General features: G+C 41.3%; 2 protein-coding genes across 3 annotated transcripts in view; one reads left to right on the top strand and one right to left on the bottom strand.

Moving 5' to 3' along the window:
* The first annotated feature begins 93 nt into the window (after positions 1–93).
* Positions 94–7,883, top strand: LOC119653627 (protein SMG9). Of its 2 annotated transcripts, none has more exons than XM_038058400.1 (4): positions 94–314; positions 6,388–6,649; positions 6,712–7,455; positions 7,542–7,883. In XM_038058400.1, the coding sequence occupies exons 1-4, from the start codon at positions 273–275 to the stop codon at positions 7,802–7,804; spliced, it is 1,311 nt and encodes a 436-aa protein (XP_037914328.1). In that variant the 5' UTR covers positions 94–272; the 3' UTR covers positions 7,805–7,883. The 2 variants fall into 2 exon arrangements, with proteins under 2 accessions (XP_037914328.1, XP_037914327.1); XM_038058399.1 differs by having other exon boundaries at positions 6,370–6,649.
* Positions 7,866–13,411, bottom strand: part of LOC119653446 — a 28,869-nt gene continuing 23,323 nt past the window's right edge. Inside the window, exon 6 of the mRNA XM_038058041.1 lies at positions 7,866–9,390. Within this exon, the coding sequence (XP_037913969.1) occupies positions 7,881–9,390 (1,510 nt within the window). The 3' untranslated portion in view covers positions 7,866–7,880. The remainder of the gene's footprint in view (positions 9,391–13,411) is intronic.

The raw sequence follows: 13,411 nt of genomic DNA, 5'->3' as shown, positions 1-13,411 counted from the left end.
GGAACGTAGAAGTTTGTTCTTCCTTCGAATGGTTAGAAAAAGAAGATAAAGACGCACACCGCGAAGGAGTGACGGAAAGAGGCGTGTGGAAAAAGCGTGATGGCGATATAAAAATAAAAGTGAAGTTTGCTGTAGTTGAAATGTGGATGGTAAACACTGAGTTAACAGTGCTTTGTACACCAACCCTTTGCGGATGACAATTCTGTTGATGTGTACCGTTTGTTTATGTTTTGTGCTTCTGAGCTGCGTTAATCCGGGAGGGAACAATCGGGATGTCTGAGGGAAGAAAAAATAAGAAAGGCGGTGGGAAGAAGGTAATGACAATTGGAATTCAAATTTCATTTTATTTGCATTCTAGTTACAAACTCATTCGATCAAATCTGTTTGCTGTTGCTCTCAAAAGAACAAAATTGACACTGAAGGTTAGGCTCAAGTATTTTTTATAAAGGCATAAGGATTGGAAATGAATGTGTACGAAACATGTTAGATGAACGGATATTACGAGGAGCCCCATGAAAATTTCGGAAGAACCCTTTATACCTATTTTCGCATTTGCCAATGATACCCAAGTCATCTCTTACGCTGACAACATCAGCGGTTCGATTAGATTAGATTTTCTGGTTCCTTGGTCTTGTGCAGGTTCGTTCCCTCAAAATCTCGATTATATATTGAACAGCCGCTCGCTATCGGCCCCGATTATTTTGGTAGGAATTTATCCATTGTTTGGGATATTGATGTAAGTAAATGCAGCCATTGGCGACGTTTTAAGGAGCTAAATTTAGCTTGGAGATGGCACACTTTACCACGTGAGCGGCTGGACGTCTGCTCCGACATGGTTTCATGGATATAATGTATCGAATAGGGGAAGTTGCTGGTTAAAAATGACGACCATTGGTAGCGTTTAATTCGGCGTACATTACGCTGGAATGTGAGGCATTGGACAAGTTTGAGGTGCAGTTGCAAGGGGCATTTTTAGATGGCATAGAGTCGCAATACGTGTTGTTGCGGTATAAGTATCGCGATGCATTGGAGGCTCAAGTACCGGCGTCCCCTTCAGATCATCATCATCAACGGCGCAACAACCGGTTTCCGCTCCAGGCCTGTCTTAGTACGGAACTCCAGGCCACTCGGTTTTGCGCCGGGGACCACCAAGCTGTATGGCGTCCTGACCTAGGCCATCGCTCCATCTGAGGCAGTCTGCCTCGTCTTCTTTTTTTATCGTAGATATTGCCCTTATAGACTTTCCGGACTGAATCATCCTCATTCATACGGATTAAGTGGCCCGTCCACCGTAACCTAGTGTGCCGGATTTTATCCACAACCAGACGCAAATACGAGGAATACATGAGGACTGGCAAGATCATAGTCTTGTACAGTAAGAGCTTTGACCCTATGGTGAGACGTTTCGAGAGAAAGAGTTTTTGTAAATTGAAATAGGCTCTGTTGGCAGCCAACAACCGTGCGAGGATTTCATCGTCATAGCTGTTATCGATTGCGATTTTTGAATCTAGTCTCTGGCCAATTTTCAACGGTCTCAAAGTTGTAGTTTCTTATCTTTACTATTTTCGTTAGACCAGTGCAATTCGATGTTGTTGGTTCTTTGCTCTATGGCGCTGACGTTGCACCATGTACTTTGTCTTGCCTTCATTAATGTGCAACCCGAGATCTCGCGTCGCCTACTCGACCTGGATGACGGTAAACTGTACATCCTGTTCTTCCCACAAGGTCAATATCGTCAGCATTAGCCAGTAGTTGCGTGGACTTGAAGAGGATTGTGCCTCTTGCATTGACATGCACTTTCTCCAGGGCCAGGTTAAAAAGGATGCATGATAGGGCATCCCCTTGTCGTAGACCGTTGTTGATGACGAATGGTCTTGAGAGTGATCCTGCTGCTTTTATCTGGCCTCACACATTGGCCAGGGTCAGCCTAGTCAGTCTTATCAATTTCGTCGGGATACCGAGTTCTCTCATGGTCGTGTACAGTTTTACCCTGGCTATGCTATCATAGGCGGCTTTAAAGTCGATGAAAAGATGATGGAACTGATGTCCATATTCAAACAGTTTTTCCAACACTTGCTGCAGAGAGAAAATCTGATCTGTTGAGCTAATGATGTTCTGGGCGTATGGGACTATCCGGTGTGGCAAGATAGCGGAGAATATCTTATAGATGTTACTCAGCAACGTGATACCTCTATAATTGCTACACTGAGTGATATTCCCTCTTTTTATGTATGCGACAGATAATGCCTCGTTGCCAGTCGCTAGGCAATGATTCGCTGTCTCACACCTTGACCATCAGTTGATGAACTGCTTGATGTAGTTGGTCGCTTCCATATTTAGCCAATTCGGCTATAATTCCATCGGCTCCTGGCGACTTATGATTTTTAAGCCGACGAATCGCAGCGACTGTTTCGTCCATACTTCCCCTTATAGGTGTTACGGAGGGCTGTGTTGTGGATGGCTTCAGTTTTCACTCTCACCTGATTGTCAGAGGGGATTGTAGGTGGTGTTGTAATTCGAGCCCCGAGCGCTATGCCAATGAGATAGTGATCCCAGTCTATATTGGTCCGCCTATAAGCTCTAACATTCATCAAGGCGGAGAGGTGGCGGCGTTCGATCAACACGTGGTCAATTTGGTTGCGGTTGGAGTCCCGTGTTGAGAGGCCGACGCTTTTCGCACAAACCAAGTATTTTCAACAACCATTTCTTGCGATACTGCTAACTGAATAATCCGCAGTCAGTTATCATTGGTATCCTTATGTAATCTATGGGAGCGGACGTATCGCCTGAATACGGGTTCCGTCCCTACTTGACTCCAAGTATGATTTTGATATGATACTTGGGACAGGCTTCTAGAGTCCGCTCATCTGCCCCGTAGAAGATATCGTTCTCCGACTCTACAGTCTCCTGTGTAGGGGCGTGAACGTTAATGAGGCTTATGTTTCTAAATTTACAAGTCTGTATTTGCTTGCTTATATTTTCAAAGCCGATAACAGCAGATTTCATTTTTTCGCTGATCAGGAAATCTACTCCGAGCCCATAGTTTATCATATGGCCGCTATAATATATGGTATATTTGCTCTTCTCCAGGAAACCGGTCCCTGTCAAACGCATTTCTTGCAGCGCTGTTACATCAGCCCTATATTGGGAGAGGGTATCGGCTAACTGCTGAGCAGCATTCGGTCTGTACAGGGAGCCCACGTTTTAAGTTGAACCCTCTCAAAAATAAGAACAAATAATACATCCAACGCTTTTTGTTTAGTTGCATTCTAAACATGTAAAAAATCGTGTGCATATCGTCGTATATGCGAACCAATTTGACTGAATTTCGGAGGGACCGATGAGAGCTAAACGGGTTCTATTGAAGAAATCTTCTTTTGGCGGAGCTCTACACAATTGGTTTGCGCTCAAGGATATATTTATAATAGTTGTTTATATTCAGAATTTTTCAAAATATAAACTGAAGAAATTGCGTCAAGTCATCATTGTCGACGTCACGCCCATGGTTGGTTGCTTTTACACAGGGGATCATCAAGAGGTATGGAAAAAAGCTTTGAAAGATCGTTACGGCGAATTAATAGTTTCGCAAAACGTTATTGGCTCTAGTTGACCCGGTGCACACTTCATTGCACGCGCTGCGAATTATGATGGTTTCAGGCAGGCATAGGCGCAGTGATATTGCAGTTTCGAAACTACCGAGCTGAACGTAGGGCGCTAGGGGAATGACAGTGTCTACTTCCGAACGATCGAACAGCATATATCATCTTCCTTCCCATTTTATATATATAATTATAAGGAAAAATTTTCACAAACGGAAAATTAAAGCAAAAGCAATTCAACCATTTTCTTCAGTTTCCTTTTTGTTTTGCTAATTATTCATTCTTTATAGTGAAATATTTACTTAAAAAACTGAAAAGTTCCTTCACTCCTTCCTCACATATACAGATCATAAGTATAGTTCTTCTTTTTCTTCAGCCTTTGTTCTGTTCACAAGCGGGGTCGGCTTGTCGTGATCCGATTCGCCATTTGGCTCTGTCGAATGCCTGATCTGGGTGCAATCTCCCCATCCCCATCCAGGGTATCAAGCCACCGTTGTTTCGGCCTGTCTTTTGGTCCTTTACCATCGACTTCGATGTTCAGACCAATCTTGGCAAGTGAATTCTCGTTAGCACGAATTGCGTGACCATGCCATCGAAGACGCCTCTCCACCATCGGTGCAACTCCATAACGATGGCGGATATCCTCATTTCGGATATGATCAAAACGTGTCACGCCACGAATCCAACGCAACATCTCCGTCTCCATTACCGCAAGACGCCATTCATTCTCTTTTATAGTTGGCCAACCCTCATAGACCCCATAGAGGGCGACAGGAAGGACGACATTGTGGTAAATTTTAGATTTGAGACGTTCGTTGATACATATAATAGTTTTCTCGTGTTACTTCAAACATAGCTTAAGTAAATTCGTGGAAATAATTAAAAATATACACCTTAAAATGTAGGACGAGATGCAAAGTGAGACACAAAAACTATACGAAAGTTAGCTGTTCATCTTTTGTCCTCAGATCAGTGAAAATGAAGGCTAGAAAACGACACATTAACACCCAACTATCATTTTGGAACAGTAAGCGCAGTTTACGTCTTCGCTGCACCTGCTCTTCATCGATTTCGAGAAAGCTTTCGATAGCGTGAACAGGGAGTGTATCTGGAGTGTTCTGCATAGGAGGGACATTCCGGAGAAACTAGTAGCTATTATCAGAGCGACATATGATGGCGCAAAATGTCACATGTTGCACGAAGGTAAAATCTCGGAGGATTTTCAGGTCCAAAGCGGAGTCCACCAGGGTTGCATCCCTGTCATCGATATTATTTCTTCTTGTTCTTCTTTTCCTTCAGCCTTTGTCCCGTTCACAAGCGGGATCGGCTTGTCATGATCGGTTTCGCCATTTGGTTCTATCAAAGCCTGATCTAGATGCAATCGCGAAGCTTTTAAATCCCCATTCAGCGTATCAAGCCACCGTTGTTTCGGCCGGCGTCTTGGTTGCTTACCATCGAGTTCGATGTTTAGGCCAATCTTAGCAAGTGAATTCTCTTTAGCGCGAATTACGTGACCACACCATCGAAGACGACTCTCTCGCAATTTTCGATTGGTGCAACTCCATATCGATCGCGGATATTACATTACGGATGTGATCAAAACGTATCACGCCACTAGTCCAACGCAACATCTTCGTCGCCATTACCGCAAGACGCCGTTTATTGTCTTTTATAGTCGAAATTTTGCTGTGGACTTTCTAATCAGGGCCGAATGGAGGATGTTTTGCAATGTTATAACATAGTATCTTCACCGGCAGATCAAAGATGGTCTGTGGAGTCGCTACTGCGGGGATTTCCTCGGACACTCACAGTATTGTCAAGTCATACGGTATCCTAGAATTCGCCAGTGTATTGCAGACGGAAGTACTGGCGATGCTGAAAATTTTTCGATGACTGAGGCATGATCCGAATCTCAAGCATAATATAACCATTCTGACCAACCGCCAAACAGCCATCATTCTGGTTTTCCTGTCATAGGAGCAAGGCATGATCGCAATGGCTTTTGTGCTAGGCGCGTATACAAGATTATGTTGGTCTGCACGGGGCACTATCCTACTCTGTTCTCTCCGAAGAACAGTTGTATAATAATTTGAATTGAAATAGATCAAGAACCATTCTAAATCTAAACTTCGCTCCATATTGAGCGCTCTAACTGAATTCAATAATAATATGAGTGGCTGGTGATGGAGTTTATGGATGTTATTATAATTATAAAGTGCAGCAAAATTGATGAGCTGTTAAGTATGCATTAAGAATATAACATGGCAACTCAGTATTTAAGAGGCTTTGAGAAAACACAGATGAGGATTAATATGCTGTTTAAGTCTCGAAATTTGATACAGCGTGGATATTCCATCGTCTTCTCTCTTTTAATCTATGTTATCTAAAACTACGCTTCCTCGATATGTGTCGTCTTATTAAGCTTTCTTTCTTCGCTTAATGGACTGCTCCGCCTCTATTGACATTATTTATTGCATAGTGTCATATAACACGCGCAGAAATTTTCGAAGTGCTCGTCGGGGAGCTGGAACTCCCTTTCCACTCCCCAATTCCGAGACTTTGTTAAATAGCTTCTTGCTTTAGACTCTTCCTCCTGTTATAGCTTTAATTGTAGGCTAAGCTTTTTATTTTCTCCTTTTTCTAGGAGCAATATTTAAGTGAATTCCGTCCGTATATTATCCTCTTTTACATTAATAAATAAATTTAGTAAAGTGTCTGTAATAGTTAGCTTGTCTGTCAAATCTTGAACTTTTTTGAGTCATCTGTACAGATTTTCTATTATCAACAGGAAAGTAAACGTACTGTGATTCTAAGTAAAAGAGAAGGTACCAGTAAGGATGAAAAGTCTTCTAAAAAAACTCAAGTGGAGGAGAAAATTCAACCGAAAATCCTCCTCAAAGTGAAGGAAAGAGAACCAACTCCATCTGCGACTCCCATTGTCATAGCAACACGAGAAAGCCATGACCCTCCATCGTCACAAAGCCCTAGTACTATCAGTATCCAAAGTAAAGAAAGAGAGGCTGGACCCTCACCTGTAAACATAACTATTGGTACAAAAACCATCATAGATTGGGATTCAAAAGTAATAATATATTCACACAACTCCTTTCAGAACAACCCGTGCAGCCGATACCTCAGATGAGTCGTTCTGTTCCTCTGATCTCGAGTGCGCTTTATCAAGTTAACCAAAACGCAGCTAAATTCTTCATGAAAACGAATACTGACTTTTTCGTAGTGAGCGTAATAGGAACGCAGGGTGTTGGCAAATCAACAATCCTAAATCTTTTAACCTCCGACGACAATCGCGATGATATTTTCAATCACTATTTCAAGGAAAAGGAGGGCATATTTCCAGTCAAACCAAAGAACGGATCATTGTCGTCATGCCCACGTACCGAATCTATTCAGATGTTTATCACAAAAGATCGCATGATATTGCTTGACTGTCCGCCAGTTCTATGCAATTCGTATCGTAAAGATGCAACGTTGAATGAATTGGATGATATCAAACTTTTAATATTTATTCTAACAGCAAGTCATTTGGTGATTGTCGTGCAAGATGACTACTTCAATTTGAACTTGATACGTCTCCTGCAATTCGCAGAACTGGCTAAGCCAAATCCTGACAATAAATGCTTCATTGCAGACTACTTCCCGAATATGCTGTTTGTAAGGAACAATGGAAAACGTATTGATTTCCTGGCAGAGGAAAAAGTTAAAAAACAGGCAATCTTGCGACATTTTTTCAAACGAAGTCATTTGAAAATATACGTTGGACAGTGGGATAAACAGAAGAAAGGTCGGCAAGAAGGCGGAGAAAGGTGTGTGAATTATTTCGTTTTTCCCGAAGTTAAAAGTGAGTAAATGTTCTATGTTGCTAAAGTGAATTAGATTTTCATTTTTCTTTTCTCAAAAAATATAAAATGTGTCTGTTGTTTACAGGTGACGCCCTAAATGCTTACCACCCCAGCTTAGAACTCGTTATAGCTGATCTTCGAAACCGCGTCTACATGTCGCCACGAAATCAAATGTATAATGGAAATACTGAGCTAACCGAGGGGCTTTGGTTTGAACTGATATCCTCAACCGCTTCCAACAAGAGGAATTTCTTTCTGTCAGCATATGAAGACATTCGGAGGAGCCACAACCATACTGGCGCCGAATCAGGATCGAAAGGTTCAATGGGATACGGAGATGTTGATTAAATAAAATATCATTTTTTTTTTATTTTTATTATATCATTTACTTGAAAGGGAGGCAGTGAAATAAAAACTTATTAAATTACTTATAAATAGTTTGCAATAGTGGTCGTTTTCGTTGATCGATGGGCTTATATGCATGTTGGTAGACGCTTGCTAATCGCCAGTGTTCGGGATAGCCACCCTGCCCTGCGCCGCCTTTAATACAAGCAAAGGGCGGGACTAGGGTGTCGATATTGTAATTCTTTTTCGCATATGGATGTCGTGGTTTGGGAATATTTAAAACTTTTGTGGAGCACGTGCCTGAAGACATTGTACTGCAACCACTATCAAAGCTAGTCACCGTGCCTGATGCGTTACTCTTCGGAACCCCTGCTTTGAAAGCAGGTTTGTAGGTTTCTCTTGGGGCTAGTTCCGGATATTGTTGGGGTTCGAATTTCTGGCACAATCTCTCTGTTCGTTTCAAGACGTGCATATCACGATTCTTAGGACCATATTTGCTGCAAGTGTGTTCCTTTTTTCTTGGAATGTGCTGATTGTAATTCCGATAATGATTTCCTCTATACATGGCAGATTCACTTACGTTCACTATTTGAGACAGATTTGGGGAGCTTTCACTGCGTTTTGTATTACTTTTTAGGGCCGCATCGCGTGTTGCACTTTGAGATCGACTTGATTTTGCGCTAGCCATACTCATCGGGGAGGTTCCACATGAACACTTCAAGCCACTCTTACTTCTTTGCGCTGAAAAATTTGTTTTCCTCCTCACTATGTCTTTCTCGAAGAAACCTTCGTTGCCAAGGGTGTTTGTAAAAATTCCAGCCGACCGACCGGTATCAAGTTTTTCCGGTGTTCTTGGAGTCTTGACTAAAGTAAAAACTGCAGGAGCAGCTGATCCATTTGAGCCATCGATGTGCTTAGGCGGTTGAGGTTCGTCCATTGGATTAGCCGGTCTATAGTCCCAACATATTGCAAGGTCCATTGAACTCATCTTTTGATTTCCTGGGTAACAGGTCTGTGGTCTGTGCATTTGTGACTCACCAACTGCCTTCGGCACCACCCCGCACGTTTTTGGCCTGTACACTTTCATTTTAGTGCAATGTGTTGGCCCGGCTTTGTAGGTTTTAATTCCAACACCGCTAGCAGAGGGTATTACGTCTAATGCTAAGCCCGGGTATGAATCTCCTTGGGCTTGGATTTTCCGAAATGCACGGTCCATTATGCAATCGGGCAAGGGTTGGTGCTCTAAATTCTCCTGAGCCATTCTTTTCGCCATCTCAAAGTTACAATATGCTGGGATCAAAGGGGATGGGTTTCTTTCTGTTGGTTTGTCAGGGATATGTGTTTGGATTTTCATATTTTCGAAATTGTCTTCAACGTTATCACCAAGTACGTGCGGAATTTTTTCACGAAGTCGTTTTTCTTGTTCTTCTAGGAGAGCAATGGTATCAGTACATTTGTGTTGTTCAATGTATAGTGGATTCAAAGGGAGTTCTTCTTTATTGTCAGAATCATTGTTAAGATTCTGTTGTAAAAGAGTCAATCGGCTTGAATGCTGCTGCTCCGGTTCAGTGAAATCTCCTGGGATGTATCTATCTGAAATCTAGTTGAAATGGATATCTTGGGTAAATAATCCCCATAATCGCCAATGATATATATACATATGCTAAAGAAACGTTCGGGTATGTTAAACATAATTATGAGAACGTGCTTTTGTGCGGAATTCGAAATGCAAATTACCGACTATTAATGATAATGATAACTGTCTACTAATGAACTATTGCCTACTAAATAACTATCAAATATGGCGCCAGCTGCCAGTTCTACCCGCTCGAACTAAGAAGAGAGCTAGTATACAGAAAATTAGTTGGAGTAATAAATGTTCTCACTGCTGCTGCTTTCTTCCACTTTTCCAAAAAAATAAAATTTTCTGTTGAGATTATTTTCGCGGTATCTGTATCGTCTTGCCAAAATCCAACACTAACGCACACAGGATATTTGGAGTGAATGCTATCAGCCAATTGTGAACGGTGTGATGAAATTGCTTCACGCATTAGCAGAACCTGGATGAAGTGGCGTTTCATAACTAGAGTTCTTTGTGATCGACGTATCAACGACAGTCTCTAATCTAAAATTTACCGCAATGTCGTCCGCCGTGTCTGCCTCTATAGTTTCAATTGTTAACCGACTATAAGGCACAATGTATGGCGTCTTGCGGTAATGGAGACGAAGAGGCTGCGTTGGACTAGTGGAGTTACACGTTTTGATCACATCTGAAATGATTCATCGCCATCAATATGGGGTTGCACCGTTCGTAGAAAAATTAGGAGCAAGCCGTCTTCGATGATATGGTCATGTAATTTGCGCTAAAAAGAATTTACTTGCCAAGATTGGTCTGAGTATCGAAGTCGAAGGTAAGCGACTAAAAGACTAGCCGAAACAACGGATGCTTGATACGCAGGATGATGATGTGAAGGCCTTACGACTATGTCTAGATCAGGCCTTTGATAGAACACAATGCTGGAACCGATCACGACAAGCCGACCCCACTTGTGAACGGGACAAAGGCAATAGGAAAAGGCAGAAGCGGACCCATATCTATTTTGGCAAACACGAATAATTCAGTAATTTGTGTTTACGACCTAGAGCCAAAGGTCCACATTTAACTATTCAAAAATTCTGAGAGGAGAATTTCGTCTTCCATACCTCCAACGGTAAGCAAAACAGAAAAATGTTTAATTGGTTTATTGGAAATTTCAGAACAATATTTATTTAAGGTTTTAATAATTTCTTAAAAAATACAGAATATGGAGTGTAATTTTCCATTTAATATTGGAAATTTTACTATAGTGGACCAGGAAAATAACCATCACTGTGATTTATTACACTCCAAAGTCTAAACCAACTTCTCATTTTCTTCCGCTGGGGACTTTAATGTTAAACACACTCATTGGGGATCCCGATTGATCACTCCCAACGTGCTAGACCGACTTAAGACTTGAGGCGGGAGCTGATATCGAGCGAGCTGTGCTATAAACTGTTTATAGATCACTCGCCCGTCGTAGGAAACTAATAACCAAATCAACGAACTAGTCGAAGTTCGTAAGTATATAAGCGCTCATCTGCAAATCAAAACTCTCTTGAAAACCAGAGATGAAGGAAACAAAAACTCTGTTGAAATTTTACGAAATAATAATCGTGTCTGTGCAGATGTCTACCCCACGCCGAGCATGCATACTAAAGCTGGTTCAAGTAAAGTACAAGTTGAGAAGACAATGGCGGCCTCACAAATTTCTAGACCTGAACAAACAATTAGCTAGAGCACGTCGATCGCTCCATGAAACCCTTAAAGATCAACGGGAACAGAAATTACAAAGCTAATTACGAGGTTTATCACCTACTGAAGCAACTAATCCCAAGAAAGCTGCAGGACATGACTTTATCACCGGAAAAATGTTGAAGAAACTTCCAGGGTTCGCAATCATTTACGTGACCCACGTATTGAATGCAATTCTTCGTCTCGCCGATTTTCTCAAGGCTTGGAGGGTCTCAGAAATTGCAATGATTCCTTAATGTGAAAAGGGCCAAATGCTAGTTGCATCCTACAGATTCATAAAACTGCTACCCACCCTCTCAAAAATATTCGAAAAACTACTATTTTCAAAACTCCCACTTAGTTTAGCTTTCGAGAGAAACATGCTCGATCGAAAAAGTTCACAGGATCTGAAATAAAGAGTGTACTGTTGGATAGAAAATATTGTTCTTCGGACTTTTTGGATGTGGTGCAAGCAAGGTGGTGAGTTACTTCGTTATGTCTTATGTCTCTATTCCGGGTCCGAGGGTACTTTGGGGGAATGTGTACCTCACTCTAATCTGTGATTCATTAATTATTAAGAGGTTGACTTCGGTAGTGGTCCGGGAATGCAGATTCTGAACGACTTTTCAAGAGTTGAGTTAATTTTATTAATTTTATTTTTTCATTCCAGTTAACATTTATCTTAATTCCAGACAGATGGTGCTCTCAGCAATATTATATAAACGCTCCATTCCTTTGACAATATGAATTTGACGTCCTGCCACATTCCTTGAAAATGTGGCTTATATCACCATGCTTCGAGCAAACCGATTAGTACCATTTTTACATGCTTTCATGAGGTATTCAGGCATGATGAGAACTGTGCAGGAAAAATTCGGATTCGAAGTGAGTACGGACCCTTCTGTATTGTCAAACAAACCCAATTGTTTTAAAGTCTTGTTCGGACCCTTGAGAACTCCCAAGGCTCGGGGAGAATCAACCCTCGTCGTCTCGTCAAGCCTTCATACGCTTCACAAAGGACTAAACAGAATACATATAATTTCACTGTGAAGAGAAGCGTTAAAGTTGTAAAATGTGTTTGCCAAGCTGCAAAGCAGGGTGGATTAACTCCATTATCCTTATTAGAGTTTATAAGCTTCAACTGACTTAGTTTAGCATTTTTTCACAGTCCATGCTCTTGTCAGGATTATGCTTAAAAGCGAAAGTGTCATTGGTTTGCTAGTCACCTATAGTCGCTTGGTAAACATTTTAAGAAGTGATGGATGTGGAAAACCTAATTACCTATTATCTTGAAGTGTGTTTGAACACTTCATTTCGAGATCACAACCGTGCCTTTGGAGGTAATGTGGTCTGTTCTGCGCTTGCCCAAAATTATTACTTCAATTTGACTTGGACTCCCATTTACAATAGCGACTTTTTAGTGCGAAAAGTTAGAGCTCTAATCATAAGCGAAACGAATATATAGCAGCCCAGTTAGCCCAGTTCTAAATTACGCCCCTCCCCGCAAACAATTTCACCGGAAATTGTTCCTTCGACTTTCGTTTTTATTTTATACAGATTTCACGTCTTAATTTTCGTCCCCTTCGCCTTTTTCTTTCTTAAAAAGTTCGAGCCTAAGAAAATATCTCCCCTATAACCCCTGCACCGTAAGACTTAAAATTACTATTTCGTTATAGAAACGTAGATATAATGCTACTTCGGAAAAATAGCAGCTTGAGGAATGCTAGTATTCCGAGATAAGGTACACATTTCAATATTATGAGCAATGGTAAGCAGAGGCGAGAGAGTGTATGAGAAAAACAAATCGAATGAGGAACTAAATGGTCTAGAAGAGGCTAAGCATGTTTCCTCAAAATGAGTTTTCTGAGGAAAAAAGGAAGAAACCAGTGTCATTCTCATCATCTTCCAATTCCAAATACTCGCTGATTTTCAACGCGACGTAGAAAATTAAATAGGTCGGTCGAGATGATCCTCAGGAGAGTCAGCGCGAGGATAATATATACTAAGTAGGATGAGTAAATATAGTCAAAAGAGGTACTAGAGAACATAGAAGATACTATCCGACTACCGCTTTTAAACTACCGATTATGATCAGTTCTATTGGCTTGACTTTAACCCTTATTTCTCGACATCGCCTTCATTCAGGTTCCACACCAGCATTACTGTGTTTTCGTTATAAAAATCGGAAAAATGGACTTCTTAGGGAGAACAATTTCTGCCTTATTTCTTCTCAATTTTTATTCCAAAATCATGTGTAAGTTTGTTCTTTCCTAGTTTTGAGAAAAAAACTGAATGTG

The sequence above is a fragment of the Hermetia illucens genome, chromosome 4 (genome assembly GCF_905115235.1).
Source record: "Hermetia illucens chromosome 4, iHerIll2.2.curated.20191125, whole genome shotgun sequence".
In the NCBI taxonomy this organism is placed as follows: Eukaryota; Metazoa; Arthropoda; class Insecta; order Diptera; family Stratiomyidae; genus Hermetia; species Hermetia illucens.
Note: the sequence above shows the minus strand (reverse complement) of the source record. Positions and strands in the feature narration are given on the sequence as shown.